Below are 18,085 nucleotides of genomic sequence, written 5' to 3'. Positions count from 1 at the left end.
TTTTAGAGTTTGCCAAAAATTAAAACTGCTGCTTTGATGACTGTGTAACCTACTAATGAGATGAGAAGATATCTATCAACTGGAAGGTTCTGTTACATCCCAAAGTCTGCCAGCTAAAGAAAAGAATTTTGTATAGGCTAATGTCTACATTAGACACGATAAAAGTATCTGTAAAGGCGATTTCGTGTGCAGTATTGGCTGGCAAACACTAGAAAAGTTAAAACTGAGGTACTGATAAGTGAGTAGAGGAGTTCACATATCTGTGATAGCGTGTGAAGCATTTGAGTGTGTGTTCCTTTTGTTTTGAGGTTTAAAAAGAAAACTTAGGCAGGATGGTTTGCATAGCTCACAAGTATCCTGAGCGATTCTTTGTTTAAATACACGGTATTACAGATTCATCAATGACCCGTGATGTTGATACTTGATCCTGCGTGGAGCTTAGCAGAGGAGCACCCTTAAATATTGAATACTTTCGTACTGGGATGCTGACTGTTGTGAGAGCAGTTGCAGGACTGCAGGGTGAAAAAACACTGTTTCTTTCAGCTTTTCTTAGAGTTACTTAGATAAATGTCAGATAACATTCTTAGTTAAATTTACTGTTTGAGTAGAAGATAGGCAACAAACTCCCTATGTTTGGGCACTTAGGAGTAAAGAGGCTTATGCATATAGCAAGTATGACTTTAACACCAAGAAAGTATGTCTGTTAGTTTGTGTCCTGGAAAGCATGGCCTCGTGGCTGGAATATTGAGCAACCTGCTGTAACTTGTCCTGCTTTGAGCAGTGGGTTGGACGAGATGACCTCCAGAGGTGCCTTCCAACATCATCTATTCTGTAATCTGACCTAAGGAAGGACTGCCTTCATATGTCTAGTTTTCCCTTGGAGTTATTCTTGAATCCAGCAGCTTCTGGATCGCTCTAGAAGTTCTTTTGATTAGTGTTTCTTATAGTGCTACTCCTAAAGGACTGGCCAAACTTGAACTGTAGGAATGGAAGTACCTGCTTGACAGAACCACCTCGTGTACAGACAGGGTGCATTAGCACTTGCCTGAGTATTCAGCTCTAAATCCATCGTTAGCCAGTATAAGGAAACGCTCCCATATGAGTGAGGGTATGGTTTCAATGAAAGTCTTCATAATTTAGAGCTTTATATGCTAAAATTATGCATGAAAAATGTATTTGTGCAAATATACGTTGTGCTTGGTGCACGTGATCATGCAAATCTCTTTAATTACTCATGGGTTAGGATTAGACATAGCAGTATTGAGCCTATCCCAAAATGGTTTTAGACAGAGGTTCTCTTAAACCGCCTTTGGAGGTATGCACTGATCCGTGGACTTGCTATTGAATCCTGATAAAGAAGGAACAGCATAGTAATATGAATTAAGAGTTAACTTGCATGGATCTGACACGACTTTTTCTTCTTTGTACCTGGGGCAGTAAAGCCCAGCTATTAATAATTTTTGTGTTTTGAGTGGTAAACTGGACTTTGATATGCCAGATAACCTGTCTTAATGTGTGTGACAGGATCTTTGTTTATAACATGAATGGACAGTGTTCAGAAATCAAGCTGGGAGGAACAAAAAAAAGGCATAAATAATTTAAGCTCAAAAAAAACCTATGCCAATTTTGAGTATCAGATTGGGATGTTCTAACTTTTTCTCCTAGACTTTAAATACTTACCAATAAAGGGATCAAAGTCTCTTTTTTTAGGATAGCAAAATTGCATTTTACAGAAGGCTAGGAATCTGTTAAGTTTCCCTTGGTTAGTTGATATTCTAGGGAACAAAAGCATTTTAAAACTGGAAACTAATATTTTTGAAGAAGAGTTGGTTTGATTGTTCTAACAAAACCAGAGGTCTATCAAGAATCATTATGTGAATTGTTTTGGCACAAGATGTCTCTTAACTGCAGAAGAAATTATGTTGTGTATCTTTTCTCCAGAAGAGAGACCTGGTGTGCTTAGTGATGCACAAAATAACCTTCCTAGCTTGTTACATCTTTTATAAAGTAGTTTTTGGCAAGATCGTGTCCAAAGCTGGAAAATACTAGGATCTACTGGAGTTCTGATCTCCAGTTTACCTTCCAGCGTTGGTACCTTTTCAACTTGGTCTGTTTCAGTGGGAAACCATTTGGATACACAGCACAAACCTGAGATGGAGTTGGTTTTGTTGTGAGTGGGGGTTGATTTCTTAGAGAAGGGTTGCTGAATACGCAACACGCTAGCACCTTGTTGTCCTGATGCTACTTTCAATTTTAAACATAATCTGATCAAGTGATGACTTGGCTTAGGTTCAGATGGGCCTTCAAGCTTCATGCCTGTGTTTTGAGCTTTTTTCTTTATTTTTGCTTGGCGTCTTTCTTCTTTGAAATTAGTATTTCTGGAGGAATCTTGTCCCTAATCCCTCAGTGTTCAGTAGCAACTCCTTTCTTCCCTGCCTTTGCCTGAAAACTTTTGCTGGTGGAAGTGCAGCTTTTGTGGCCTGCATCTTCTCTTTCTGTTGTTGCTTTGGGATTAGGACTTTGTTACACTGATGAAAACACTTTTGGTGGCTCTCACCCAGGCCAAGTTGGTTTAACAGATCTCTTCTTCTTACAGAGGGTTATCTCGCAGAACCACCTCTCTATGCTTCTGATCGCATCCTACTACCGCGTCTTGTGTTGCTGTTTGCGTGACGGCACAGAAAACTGCTTCAGCTCAATAATCAGAGAAAAACTAACTTTCAGAAAAAAGCAAGTATTGTTCTGTTGAGTTAAAAAGGGACAGATGAGCACAGACATGAGAGAGAGCGAGACTGCCCTGTAGCAGCAGAGAGATGCATGTACACCTGCACTTGGCAGTGCTGAAAGGCTGCTGGTGGTGACACTGATGAATCCCCACCGGTGCAGCCCTCTATCTCTGAAGTGTCTATTAGTGAAAAGAAAGTTATTAATATAAGCTGTACTTCTAATGACACCTTTAAAATTGTGTATTTTTAAATCTGAAACTTAAAATTCTGATAAAAACATTATGTAAAAGGTAGCTTTATGGTATCTCATGGTATCTGTTCCAAAGGAGCTGCAAGAGTCAAATCTGTAAAAATATATTCAAAAATGTATTTTTGACATCCTCTTTCATGTGCAGGTTCTGGATGTTGGGTGGTGATATCAAACTCAGTGGGAATATAATCTAGCTGTTTTGTATACAGTGGAGAATTTCAAAATGAAGGTGAATGGGAAGTCATATCATAGCTTAATTTTTGTTTTAAGGTTGCTTAGCATCCTCAGACAAAAGCCTTTTAAAATTGGTTTGTCCAAATGAACAGGCTGTCTGATTCCCTGACGTTTTAACATGGAAAAAATATTTCCTCACAGGAATTTCAGGAAGACTTAGAGCTAAGTTTGCATGTTGGTGGTTTATAAAGGTAAATGGGATGAACAGTTCAATGATGAACTTAAGAGACATCAGTCTTGAGCAAAGTGATAGGATGGTTGAAGCAAGACTGGGTGAAGATGTTGCTTTATTTAAGGCCTGTTAGCATATTTCTTGTGAAAGAAAAAGCTTGTATCATCTCAAAAATAGCCTTACTTTGAAGACAACTGACCTAGTGCCATAAAATATTTGAGCATGTGTCACACTTTAGGATAATACTGAACTGAATCCATGTAATTCACTGTGTAAGTTAAAAAGCTTTGAGTGTTGTTAGTGTAAATTTACCTGTTGGGCTTCAGGGCTTGTGTGTGGATCCCACATGTTCTAGTATGAATGGCTACGGAGAAAGAATGCATGTTTTTTTGGTACTTGACTTGTGGAATGGTCTTGGGAGGGAAATGGAATAAATTTAGCTCACACAGGCTGCAGATTTGCCAGTGCTAATGCACTTGGATGGGAGCTATTTTATCTAGTAAGAAAAAGAAGAGGCCTACTGTAGCAACTTCAGTGTCCTTCAAGTTACTCTAGAAGTGTGTATGTGTTAACAGCCTTGGAGAGCTGGTAGCACTAGGAGTGTAGTGAGAGTAAGAACTAGGAAGAGGTTTAGCAGAGTGTTATATGCTGAATTAAAGCATTCATGTTCTAAAAGGTGACCCAGACTGCACTGGCTCCATGTAGAGTAGCAAGAGTTATTTTCAGATAAAACTGATCAGTAGAGAGAAATGTGAGCACGAACCTGATTGTAGACCTTATTTACTCTTACATGAAAAATGTGTGGGTTTTTTAATTATTTTTTTTTAAATTCGGATCTCTTACAGCTCAGTTGATACTGTAATGCTCCAACATTGGATTTAGTTAAGTGAACAAAAATCAGATTGGATGCAAGTTATGGGACGTATGTTATAGAATCCTAGAACGGTTTGGGTTGGAAGGGACCTCAAAGAATCATCTAGTTCCAACCCCCCTGCCATGGGCAGGGACACCCTCCACTACACCAGGTTACCCAAAGCCTCATCCAACCTGGCCTTGAACACTTCCAGGGATGGGGCATCCACAACTTCTCTGGGCAACCTGTTCCAGTGCCTCACCACCCTCTGAATGAAAAATTTCTTCCTTATATCTAATCTAAATCTCCCCTCTTTCAGTTTAAATCCATTGCCCCGTGTCCTGTCACTACACACCCTTGTCCAAAGCCCCTCTCCAGCTTTCCTGTAGCCCCTTTAGGTACTGGAAGGCTGCTGGAAGGTCTCCCCAGAGCCTTCTTTTCTCCAGGCTGAACAGCCCCAACTCTCTCAACCTGTCTCCATAGCAGAGGTGCTGTAGCCCTTGGATCATCTTCGTGGCCTCCTCTGGACCCGCTCCAGCAGCTCCATGTCCTTCTGGTGCTGTATAGAACAAATCATAGAATATTAATGTAAGTGAAGATGTCTAAGCATTAGACATAGCTTACTAGAGCTTTAAGCTGTAACTTCTTGTTTTCTTCCTAAAGGAAAAGCTTTCTTTGCAGCTCACTTCCCTACTTCTTGCAGCACTGTGATACGGTAGAAGAGTGTTTTTCTCTGTAATCCACACGTCAGCGTTCATGTCATTGTCTCCTTCACAGGCATTGAAATAGTCGGAATATTTTCAGTAGTATAGTTCAAAGCTGAGTCTTACCATCTCATTTTTCCACTTGGCTTTTTAAAAAAACTCATAGGTACTATTTGTGTTGTGTGGAATTTGTCAGAAGCAATTATCTTTGCTTTGTAGTTTTGCTTTGGTTTGTTTTTTTTAGCGTGGTCATAGTTAGCCCAGGCCCCTTGGATCCAACTTTTGTTGGAGATGTTGAATTCGCTTGTTGCTTCCGGAAGCGCAACTGTGGCATCTCAGTTTAGGATACATTTCTTTGGCTAACAGTCATAAAAATTGCTCGTATCTTTGAGTCCTCATGGATAAGAATCCCAAACTATTTAATTGGTCACTTCAGATGTGTTATAGAAATTATTCTGTGTACTTTTAAAACGATACTTAATTCTTGCTTTGGAAAATTCTGTGGCAAGTGATTCCTTCCCGTTATGCTGTTCGAAAGGTAATGCTTAAAACGCATTAAAAGGAGCAGTTTTTAAAAAAGTTGCATGTTGTCCTGTCTTGTTTTATCTATTCTCATACTTTAATTCAGCTCACAGTTTGAGATTGATGCTCACTGGGACTTCCCACGTGTTCAGAGGTCAACCTCTACACATGCCTTAACTTTTTATTCAATATTCTGTAAGCCTGCAGTGGATAACACGTCTCAGTAGTACCTTCATCTGTATATTCATCGCATATGTTTCCATGGTATAGTTTTCAGGCCTCCTTGCCACGGGATTGAAGACAAGCATCTTCCAAGGTAGAATAAGAAATCATCATCATTCCAGCAAATAGTGCATTCATCTGTTTTGTGAGGGGACTAATGATAAACGTTCAGATAATCATAATAGTATATGAATGAATAAGAGCTTTAATTCATTGAGAAAAGGTATCTGAAGATTCACGATACCGTAACTCGAACTGTTTACTCTAAGCTCTTTTTCCTGCTTAAGGGGCTTGATGAAGTGCTGCAAATGTTCTTTTACTAACAGCTGAGTTTCGTCTCCTTCCCAGGTATTTTAAGAACTCCAGAGATTTTTGTGACAACTTGTGAGTGGGATGGAATGTCAAAGAGTAAATTTCTGTGATAGTTTTAGCTAACTGTGGGGTCCGTGTTCAGACCTCATTGAGGTCTAAATCATGCAAGTCTGTCTTACAGGGCACAACATAATCTTCTGTAATCTTCAAAAGAAAGGAAAATCTGAACTGTTTATCTTCCTTGCTAAGCCACTGTAGTTACCATTTGTTCAGCAGCTACTTACCTTGAAAGTTTTCTACTTTATCTAGGATATTATGTGGTTTTCCTAGATGAATCCCTATCAGTTGTTCAAAATGCATCATGCCTCCAGCTGACCTCATTTTTGGTTTCTAGGCATGGCTGTTTGTGGAGTTCATTGAAGTATCTTTCTGGGTGGATTTCCTGTCCTACTTCATTTAGATATGATTGCCTGGATACCATTACTGACATCTGAGTAAGATGACAAGACACTTGAATGAATTAATTGCTCTTAGAAACGCAGGGACAAATGGAAGAAATTGTATTGTATATAAACATTAGAAGAAATATCTCAGAGGAGCCTTCTAGAAGCTCAAAAGAGTCCAAATACTGCGTTTTAAACTAGTTAGCATCAAACCTTGGCCTAATGTTCATGAAAATGTTGCAAGATCTTTCCTTTATTTCACTTCGATGTCGTTGTAGTGAGCTTTACTGTGGGATCTTAGGGTGAAGCGTGAGTCAACAAGAACATCACCACCTTTTTACGGTTTTAGAATACCTGTTCTGTGCTTTTGGTGTCTCCGGATACCAGAGTTATGGTGGTTCTAGCTGAACCTCATTCCAGCACTTCTCCAGGTTTGGTAGAAGTCGAGTGACTGCGAAGGGATAAGGCTGGAGATAAGGGATTCATGTTAAGCAGGGGCATCGTGTTCTTAAAAAAAAAAAAAATATGGACTAAGAACAAGTACCTTAGTTTTTTTCCTAAATTTCCCAAATCCAAATTATGACCTTCCCTTTTGTCCCCTGCATTTGTATGCTATTTTTCTATCTTTTTATCTTTTTTATATTATATGGAAGGGATGTATTACAAACCGTTTTGCTAAATTTGTCTATGCTGGACCCTGGAAAGAATGAACCTGTCCAGGATGTACATTAATGCGCTATCCCTGTGTTTCTTGAGACAATAGAAGGATGTGGTCTTTGTCTTTGGTGTTTAACAGTAGTTTATTAATGCACAGTTTCATCTTTGTCAATTATATGGGTTATCTTCACTTTGAAACTTTTTGTAATTTAGTTATAGTTTGTCATTTAACTAAATTTTCCATGTTACTTCATGTCAGTTCTCTCTTTTAAAGAACGGAACAGAAAATGTTATAATACGGATGTCTAGCTCTGTGGAAAACCTAATCTGAAACACAAGCATATTTTAAAGATCTGGAAAAGGATATTATTAATATTTCAAAAACTTATTGTACGTAAAATCTGAACTTAAATTTTCGTCTTCGCTAATTATAAAGCTTAGTTAAGGATTTCTATTTTAAACACATGGAAAGACTATAGATTATAGTCAGCGTGTTTCATTTTCTCTCGTTAGCATTAATATAGCTGTAACATCTGTTCCAAGTGCAGAGTGTTAATGGGAAAGAAAATAGCAATTATTTTCTTTGGAAGAGAACAACTTTCAGAATTTAGGGTGCTTTTTTGATTTTGTAAAACTTTTTTTTTAAAAAAAAGTGGTTTAGTACATGACTGAATATTTCTGGATACAAGGAGCAGGTTATTTATTGAAGTCCTTAATCACAGAAGGTCGTTGGTGTGATCTGTTCAGGGAAGATGCACCTCAGAGCAGCTTTTCAGGACTTCATAGTGAAAAAGGAAGGAAATATTCTTGCATTTCGAAATTGACATCTAGGTTATTGAAAGCTATTTAAAAAAAAAAAAAGGACTGTTACTGACATATTTTAATTAATAATTAGATCCATACTTACCAACACTTACATCAGAGAAGTCTCCTAGTATTCCTCAGACAACTCCAGGTCTGAAAATGTTGTCGAATGGCTTGTTAAGCTTGTTAGAAAATAATCAGTGAAAGGATTGACTTAGTCTTGATTCTTGTTTTTCTTAACAAGAATCTTAAATCATCTTAATGGTGATTAAACTATCTAATTTAAGAATAGGTGTTTTTCTGTAACAGTACTCCAGATAATTCTGCGGTGAAGCCTAGCACATCTCCACATCAGTAGTGGTCAGTGATGGTGTGTAAGTGGGGCCTTTCTCACAGGACAGGGACAGATGCTAACGGCCAGTTGTCTTTGGCCCAGCACTCTGAAACCCATCTCCCAGTCCATAAAAACCAGCCCAACTTAAAGCACGCTGCCAAAACACTTGTCCTGGGGCTTGGTTGAGGATTTAGGGAAGACGGAGCCTTCTGTTCCCACTTGGGGAGTTCCTTTATGTCGCTTGATGGCATGTTTGTTCCGTACACGCTGGTTTGAACCACATGAGTCAGTTTTGTGTTCCTACATCTTAAATAGCTGTATTTATTGCAGTGAAAGCTGTGAGTGGGCCTGGGTATGTCCTTAAAAACGTGGTCACTGAGGGGCTCTAACACTCGCACGTTGGAAGAAGTGGGTTGAGAAAGCGTCGTGAAAACAGCAGGAATCAAGTGCCTTAAGTCTTACTAAAATTACTACGTCGTACACTGTATCATTTAAAATAATTGTAAAAAATAACTTTTAATAAACTCCTTCCAGCAGAAGCTAAATCATTTTGGTAACAGACTCAAAACTTTTTATTCTCTACTCCACGTGCAGAGATGAAAGATTTTATGTATGTTGTTGCTGATTTCTGTTCCTATCGTCAGTACGTTTTCAGAATTGCCAACTACTTAAGGTCAAGTCTTTCAACTTGTTTTTTAAATACCAGGGGAAAAATAAAGTTTAATTTTTTCCATGAAATAAAGTGATACAGATTATAGAAGACACATAACTTTTTCTAGCAGTGAAGTTACAAATAGAATATGTTGCAAACTGTTCTGCAACACTAGCTTGCAAAATGTGTGTCCGTTAGAAGGGTTGAGAAAAGTGAAGTTTTTGGTGTTTAAAATAAAACAGCTGTACAGGTGACTGTAATAAATTAATTCATCTTCTGAGCTGCTTATGGTTATTCCTGTCAAATTATTTTCTACAATAAGGGATTTTCTTGGCAATTAGTGAATGCTAATTGGATTTAGAACAGTAGATGAGATTGTGCTTTCCGTATAGTAGCTCGATGTCCAGAAAAAACTTAACATCTTTTCAGGGGTGAATTTTAGCCGGGATCACTCAGTGAAGCTCCTGCTTCTTGTCTATTCTTACCTGATCTGGAAGACAGGTCTATAAAGAAGCAGTGGTCATGCAAGGTTGTTCTGTCCTATTCGCGTTGGAAGTGGAACGCCTTTTTCCTTTGGGACAATTTTGCATAACGTTGATGATGTATTTTTCCTTCTTTTGTAGTCTTTCAGAAAAAGTACTAAGCTTTACCTTGAACATTACACAACTGATACTTCAAAGAATACAGTACCAGAGTTTGTAGCCTTAGAAACATGTAATTTAATTGCCTCAAGTGTAATTTTTGTTCCTTTTCTAGCAGCCGATAATATAGGTACGGTTAATTTTGAGTTTGCACAGATGATGTGCGAGACACGCTTTTGTGGAACAACTGATAGTCTGAGCTGTTTTTACATACCTTGCCCTGTTGATGTTAGAGACCTACAGTAACATGAAGAACAAACAGCAGATCAGCTCCACTGAGCCATGTAGGCAGTCTGGAGCAAAGCGCCTCAGGACCGTTAGCTGGTCGCAGTAAGAAATGAGAAGGATTGTACAAATTAAATTATAATATGCATGCAGTACTAAATGGATGTAAATTAGTCAGGAATAGATTTACTCAAGAATTTAGAAGAGGTTTCTAAACATCTGGAATAAATGGCCTTTCAAATAAAACACAAGGGACCTGGATGCCTTTGTCTGATAAGTTTGTGGAAGGAGTGGATTAAAGGAAACAGCAATGATGTAGATTCAGGTTGGATATTAGGAAAAAATTTTTTACCGTAAGAGTTCTAGAACACTGGAACAGGTTGCCCAGAGAGGTGGTGGATGCTCCATCCCTGGAGACGTTCAAGGCCAGGTTGGATGAGGCCCTGAGCAATCTGATCTAGTTGGAGATGTCCCTGTTCCTTGCAGGGGGGTTGGACTAGATGACCTTTGAAGGTCCCTTCCAGCCCTAACCATTCTATGATTCTATGATTCTGGAAATCTCTGCCACTCCGAGTTTATGCCAGTATGTTCCTTTGAATCTGAAGGAAGTTGAAAGGAGAAAAGGTGTCTGTGCTTTGGGGTTGCTTGCATCTCACACGTTAATCTTGTGCCACATGTCAGCTGTTTTGTTTGTGTTCAGGAAGAAATTATTTTTCATCTTCTCAGCATGTGGTCATGTTTCGGAATTTTTTTCCACCATGAGATTAGTACATCTCCAAAAAGGTGCTCGTGTGCTTTGAGTGATACTGGCATACCTCTGCTTTCTGGCTGCTGTCAAACCTGCGTTTAGAGCGAAGCAGACTCCTAGCAGATTCGCAATCAGAAAACTTTTTGTCCAAACAAATTGTTAGGGAATACTGGGCGGTTATTTTACTGTTCTCCTTCTCCAAGAGCTTGGTAAATTATCTGCTGCCTGGGAGAGTGTGGATTTTGTGTAATGAATGTGCTGCTTGTAGGTATTGAAGAGACATTTGATCTCATAGCTTCCTTCCAGTGACAGCCCATAGTTATGTCTGTTGGCCTTTTACTTTAGATTTCAAATGTAGGGGATTCTAAGAAGCAATTTCTGGCTTATGTAAGCGGGACACATTTGGAACGCGTGCTAAAGGTGCTCTTCCATGTTGCTGTCTGTTGTGGGGCTGGTTGCACTTCTTTTGGTGGCCTTTTCCAGTCCCATGTACCTAAAGTGCATTTGCCTACTGTGTTTCCAGTTATTTTTCCCTTGTCTTTGATTTAGGAAATCTGCTTTTGGGGCATTTTGTTCAGGGGTCTGTTTACCTGAGTGACTACTTGTGTCCCCTTCAGCAGTGGGGTCGATGCTGACTTTTGGCTCCTTTTTGCTTGTAGAGAAGGCTTCAGTATGCTGCCTGGCTTTAGGAGAGACCTTTTCAACCTAGGCAGAGGACTGTTACTAAACTGAAAACATTTCTATCTTAGCTCAGTGAATCTAGAAAAGTCACTGTGTATGTTGCATATACGGAGGGAATTGTATCCCGGTGTCCAGCTCATCATACCTGTTACAGTTTTGCTCAGACCTGTATGTAAACTGGGAGCCCTTTGTTAAAGGATTTTCATCTTAAGCTTATAAACCATCTGAATCTTAAAGTGATGATCTTCTGTGCTGATGGGAGGTAGGAATGTGGTTGCTATCTGAGTTCTTTGTGTGACTCAAATTTAGGCTGAAAGTGTTTGGTGACCTCTGCTGTGGTTCAGGTGCTGCTGGTGTAATCTAAAATATGTTCAGAGGGGCTCCTAGGTGTCTTGATACTGTGTAAAGAATCCAAATTGGTTGAGACCCAAGGTACGTGTTTGGCAAGATGTTTTAGGCTTGAAGTGATCCTGTTTAGCTACAATTCAGCTACCTTCCTGCATGTAAAACTTTTCTGGGCTTTCTTTATGTTCATACACAATCTTTTCTCAGTGTTCAAACTCGGATTACTCTCAGCCCCCGTACTTGTGCTTGATGATGGAATTATTTTGCAACCATGGCCCAGAAGAGATCACTGCCAAAGATAACAACCATCATGACAGCAGCAATCATGTCCCTAGGTGTTAGGGGAGCTGCATGAGGTTCCCTTTCCCATTGACGTCAAACTGCAGACTTGTTTCCTTTACTTGAAATTTGGGATCTTCCTGGTATCCTGAAAGACCTCATCCCAGATATCAGTATTGTGACACTACATTTTTAGAAAAAACAGTGTCTTTCTACCATAAGAACAAGTAAAACCTGTTCCTGTAGGAACACACAATGTAAAAAGGTTCTTATTCATAAAGTGTTCATCTTACTGTCTTGTTCAGTCTTCATCTTTCTATTAAGGACTTCAACTTTTTTACATAGCAGGATGCAGAATTTCTTTTTTTACTAGACATAGAAGTTCTCTTCCGTCTGAGTGTTCCTCTAAAAATAATTCTATTTCCAGGTTGCTGTATTTACTTCAGCAAGAAACCTCCAGCACAGAACTGAGAACAGAATGTGCAGTGGTCCTCGGAAGCCTTGCAATGGGTACAGAGAATAATGTCAAATCCCTACTAGACTGCCATATTATCCCGGCCTTATTGCAAGGTACTTTTCTCATAATGGCTCTGTGTTAATAAATGTCCTTAAAGTACTCAAATAAGCAAAGATAATGAAACTGAATAGTAGTTTTTGTCTATATTTATAGGATTGCTGTCACCAGATTTGAAGTTTATTGAAGCTTGCCTGCGATGCCTCCGTACCATTTTCATCAGTCCTGTAACTCCAGAGGATCTGCTATACACAGTAAGTTGTAAGCAGATGATTATGTCCCTTTAAAACCGATAGAGTTGGTGGGAGTGAAAAGTCTTGTTGTCTGCAGTACTCATGAGGACTTGTTTGACCAACAATGTTAACATTTCTCACCTACTTTTAAGGAATCTGGCTCACCTAACATTTATAGCAATACTTAATATGAGATGGTCGATAAGGTAACACTGATAAAGAAAATACATAAAATTTTCAGGCTTGTGTGCAGTCTTAAGGACTAAAAACTGTCTCTAAATGGTATTTACAGATACCATTATCATAGCTATATTGGCAAAAGTTAGTTTCTGAAACTTATTTATCCGACTCTGTCCTCCCACACCAGATGTGAGGGTGCTTGCTTAGTTTTTGCTCTGTGTGGAAGAGTTTCGCCTCCAAAATTTCTCTGTTTTTAGTTAATATACATGTAGTTTGCATTTAACTGACAGGAGGATAGAAGATGTCCCCCACCATTGCTATAATCTCGAGTTCAGCTTGGAGCATGTGAGCCATAAGGCTGTTGGTGCTGACCACCTTAAGGTGACTGGGCAAAGCCTCTGATGTGGAGCCCTGTCTGAAGGTAGTGCTATCTCCTGGCAGCATAGACCCAAAAGGCCTTGCCCAAAGTCAGTCACTGTCTCTTGGAGGGAAGGGAAAGAAGGATTTGCACCCTTCCCTCTTTGTCTCAGAGTAAGGGATGAAGCAGGCCTGAAAAACGTACTGTACAAGCAATCACTTTCTGCTAGGAAAAGGGCAGCATTGCACCAGTCTGCTGGCTGGAGGTCACCACGCAGATCCAGCTTCTGAGGGTGATTGGGAGTCCACAGTGCGAACCACTCTGGTCCCACCACTCAAAGACATGACTGTCACTTGCCGAGGAAGACTTGATTGATGCTTGTAGAGAAGGGCACAACTGGCCTGTGATTTCATCCCTTCTCTACAGTCTGGGGGTCTCTGTTTTGACCAGAGGCAACTTCTGTGTGTTACTAGTCCTCAACAGATTTTTCTTCATGACTTTCTTGTCTAGTTGTTGTGCAGTGCCGTGATGTCTGTTTTGTTCTCTATCCTTTTTTAATGATCCTTACATTTTCATTCCAGAGTGGCAATAGGTATGTAAACTTGTTTTCCATGAACTCAATTTTACCATACGCCTATTCTGAATTTCATCTTCTAATTAGTCTATCTCATTAAGCCTTTCTGCAGCCTACCCTTGTATTTAGTATGTGTAGATAATCAGCCAGCTTCGTCCTCTACTGTTCACTGCCACCTTCTTCTCCAGTTGATTTTTGATTGTTCAGCAAGGAAACCCTCAATGCAGATGGGATGTGTGACCACTGAAGGCACCTCTCCTGGGTGATCTGAGAGTTTCCTCTTTGTGTCTCTATTCCTTCCTTTGACTCCACTTCATGCTCCCAAATTCCCCCAAGTCGGCCTCTGCGAGTTCATAATTGCAGGGGCATCTGCTTCCTGCTCTCAGCATGCAAAGTCAGGGCTTAAGGTGATCGTTGCCATTAACAATTCATACCTCTTCCTGGGGAGCAGTGCTCAATACAGACTATTAATTCCTCCCTGTTTGGAGGACAGATTTAATATCTTGAAGGGTGAGGAATTGGAAGAGTATGTACAGAAATGTGAAACGACTAGTATTAACATCTAAATTACCACTAACGTGGGAACAGTAGGCTTAAGATACTGGATTTTCTGTTTCATCCTTTGCTTTCTCTGCTGCACAAAAATGACATCAGAACTCTGCCACCCCATTCCTTATTCAGGCAAATGTGATGCCTCTTGTTTAAGTACAGGAAACAATCATCTGGTGAGGGTGCCCTTCTTCTTTGGTTTCAGCTGTGTAATACCTATTTTCCAATCTCCCATTCCAGTTAGACACTGGAAATTAAATATTTTATGACTATGCTTAAGGTCATATTTCTGCAAATCAACTTTTTTTGCTTCTCTTGTGGGAATAGCCAAACCCACGCTTGGAAAAGTAATGAATGCAGATCCGTTGAAAGGAAGAGATGTTTTTCCTATCTCTGGGAAGGTATAGCCACAACCCCCACTGCTGCAAGCTGTGTTTCACAAGGCAGCAATTGAGGAGTTGTCTTTGCAATTAAATAATTATGGGTCTTATCAACACTTCACGGCAGATGCCCTGCTTTTCTGACATTGAGAATAACAGGAGGAACTTCAAGTTCTTGTTTAGCCACCCTGCTCCCTCGTTTCTGATCACAACAGCTCCAGGGAGACTGTCACCTTTTCCAGGTAGCTACAGATCTTGAATGAATGAAGGGGCTTACTCAGCAGCTTCTCAAGTTCTGCCTTGAACAGGTCTTATTTTGAAAGATAAAGAGACTAAGTTTGTCAATGGCTTTTCATTCTTGTCCGGCAGTTCTGGAGAAGACTTCTGGAAAGTTGGTTCCTGAGTTGTATCTAAGATAGTGACTTTTCCCAGAATTTCTTTGAGCTTTGACTGCATGGAGGATGCTGCCTCCCAGACTTTGGCCAGGAGAATTTCCAAGACAAGATATTATGACTCAGCTCGATGTCTCCAAGGATGTTACAATCACTCTAGAGGTTTCAGAGGACCTCTTGCTTAAGATCCAAGATACACAAGTGCTTTAAAGAAAGCTGCTTAAATGGCTTTGAAAATAAGTCTTTAGGTTTGGGAGAGAATAAATGTAAAATCTCATTTAGAAACAAACAAACAAAAACCTTGTGTCATCTACGGTGACCTGAATATTTCTCCCAGCAGAAATGCTAGGTATCAGAAACTGCATCTTCTTGAAATGTTCCTTATGGAAAGGGGCTTGAAGGATGGACAGTTTTGAGCAATTATATTCAGTTCCAAAGACAAAATAGTTCTTCAGAGGTGGAAACGTTTGGACTGTTTCCTGCAGGAACTTAGGACCTGTACTGAGAAAAGGTGAAGAGCCATCCATATGTGGGTTGAGCTGAACGAACACTAAGCTCTCAAAAAAGGTGTCTGATGCTGAGACCTTACAGCGAGTGTGCTGCAGAACAGCAGGCTGTGTGCAGACCCGCTGTGCCGGGTCAACGCATCTTGTGGAGACTTCCTTCACTGGGAAGGAGCAGGTTTTGGTGCTGAGACCGATTTAGTGACCGTCCTGCAAATGGAAGTGAGGGGTGACATGGAGCTCCAGAGTGAGAGATCTATTGAGGTTCAGATATATGTGCAGACTTTCTGTTTAAATTTTAAGATTATTTTTGGAAATGTTTGGCACATCTGTAGCTAGGTGTGTTTTGGCTTGCTGAACAGATTCAAGCACTACGTCAAATCCAGTTTGACTGATAGCCTGTTGCTTCAGCTTTTGCTGTTCTATTTAAAACAAAAAAAAATGGATTCAGTGGCAGAAACCCTTTTCAGCCCATGAAGGCAGTCTGCTTCTTACCTTACAGATGTTCTTAGTTGAGATCCCATTTCCCTTCCTCGGTGGGACCCAGATACAATTTTATTGAGAAATTGCTAGCCGTGGCTGCTGTGCTGGCCTTGAAGGAAGAGGCAGGTGGCAGGGGCATTCTCTGCTGTGAACAAATTTGTCCTTACGGGACAAGAATCTGGTTTAATGGGTCAGATGTATTAAACTACAAAGGAATCCGGGGTATATTGTCAGTTTGGTTTGCGTTAACTCAAAGAAGGAGACACATAGAATTTTTGGGGACCTGCTATGACTTTGCCAGATTGTAACGTGTTTTTATTGACAAAAAGACTGTTGGCCTGTTAGCTGCTTCTGTTTGGTTTCTCATGGAAACTTGCTGCTCTGTTTGGCATATGCTTAAACCCCGATATCCACTTAGTTTACACACCACTGCTGGCTCACCTCTGTTGGGGAGAGTCAAGAGACACTTCATGATGGTTATGACCATCAGCACTATTACTACATACTTGTGGATTTAATGTCCACTATTGCCCTGTAACCAAACCAGTTCCTTGCAGGCCTTTGGCTTCTGAAGTTGCAAAGAAATCGATGTGTTTGTGTAAATGCCATGTGTAAAGGCAGAAGATCAGCTGGAGCTACTGTTGACCAGACCCTCAGAGTAGTGCTTAGAATAATTTGTCTCTTGCTTTTCCTCTGCACCTAAGCATGCAGTGAGCATGGATATATGGCTGGTGTACCTGGAAGAACTCCAATTTCCAGTAACTTTCTCTCTATAGGGTGCTGAAATGGCGAATGAGGCTGTTGCACATTGATCATCCTCTCCAATTATTGAGAAACAAGCAGTAGAAACAGTTGTTGTTTTTATTCTCAGTGTGTTTCTTGGCTCTGTTGTCATATTGTTTTCTGTTGAGAACAAGAAGGCTGAATTGTTGGCAGTAAAGCTTTATAAAAATAAGTCTGCCAAATTTTATGTATATAAAATATAAAAAAAACCCCACAAAACAACAAAAAAATCCAAAGATTTGCCTAATCTCAAACATGTATACAAATAGGAGAGACTTATACATGTTTACTTTGCTAATATAAAAAAGTGTGATTGAGATTTTCCCAAGTAATTGGGAAATAAAACTTTTCATAAACAGCTGTGTATCTCTGAAGCTACAGTCATTAAAACAATCAGGCTAGTGCTACTTTCTTCCTGTAAAAGTAGCTGAGGAACATAAAGGTTTTGCCATAATTTTAATCTACTTCTCCCTAGTCAGAGAGTTGCAATTCATTATTTTCCTGCAGGTAAAACAAAGAGTCTGACTGACTTAAAATTGTTGTCAATACAACATAAGTTCTTTGTTCAGCACACTTCATCTCATGGAAATAATTTAGTTTTCTGCCTTTCCAAACTAAAATGGCCAGTGTTTCTTTTAATATCACTGCAATTGCTGCCACTAAAATGTACTGGTAAAAATAACTGAAAGCTTTAAAATGTCGTAATTTTGTAACTTACCGCAGAGCTTAAGTAACTGAATGTGTTTGCAGAAAGGAGCTCCAGTATAATGATTTTCTTGTGCTAATTTATTTGGAATTCTCTGCATACTAACAGTGTCTGTAGTGTGTGTTTGACATAAAGACAAAGGAAATTATTACCCAACATAAATCAGTTAGAAAGTGAGTGCCACAGAATTCAAGGTGGACTGTAGTTTGTTCAGTCTGGCACTTGTTCCCCTCCTTGCTCTTTTCTACTCTGAGCCAAAATGAAGAGGTAAGTAAATCAGTCGTGGTAAGAAAATACTGACACACCTCCTCGAGTAATTTCTTTCAGTGACCATGTTTGCAGTCAGTATGGGGTTTTTTTTTTCCCTATTCTTTTATTGTTTTCTCAAAAAGTAAAGATTCTGGAGACAAATCCCAGAAGTTTTATACCTAACTTGCATTGACATTTTATTTTTTTCCATGAGGATTTGGCTCAGAACTCACTCGTGCCTTGAATTCTGTCCTATACTGCTTTAATGGTCTTGTCCTGTGTCCACACAAGTTTCAGTGGAAGGGAGAAGCGTGAACACAGAATTACTCTTTTAAGTAACAAACTGTGAACAGACTATGCCGAAATATGGTGCTAAT

At 39.7% G+C, this 18,085-nt stretch overlaps 1 protein-coding gene across 7 annotated transcripts in view; it reads left to right on the top strand.

Moving 5' to 3' along the window:
* ARMC8 (armadillo repeat containing 8) overlaps positions 1–18,085 on the top strand; it is a 75,981-nt gene that overhangs the window by 20,923 nt on the left and 36,973 nt on the right. For all 7 annotated transcript variants that reach the window (XM_086618157.1, XM_086618159.1, XM_086618160.1 and 4 more), the window contains 2 exons: positions 12,232–12,374; positions 12,475–12,572. In XM_086618157.1, the coding sequence (XP_086474283.1) occupies positions 12,232–12,374; positions 12,475–12,572 (241 nt within the window). The remainder of the gene's footprint in view (positions 1–12,231; positions 12,375–12,474; positions 12,573–18,085) is intronic.

The sequence above is a fragment of the Tauraco erythrolophus genome, chromosome 11 (assembly GCF_009769465.1).
Source record: "Tauraco erythrolophus isolate bTauEry1 chromosome 11, bTauEry1.pri, whole genome shotgun sequence".
Classification (NCBI taxonomy): Eukaryota; Metazoa; Chordata; class Aves; order Musophagiformes; family Musophagidae; genus Tauraco; species Tauraco erythrolophus.
The sequence above is the reverse complement of the archived record's forward strand: the minus strand, read 5'-3'. Positions and strand labels throughout refer to the sequence as shown.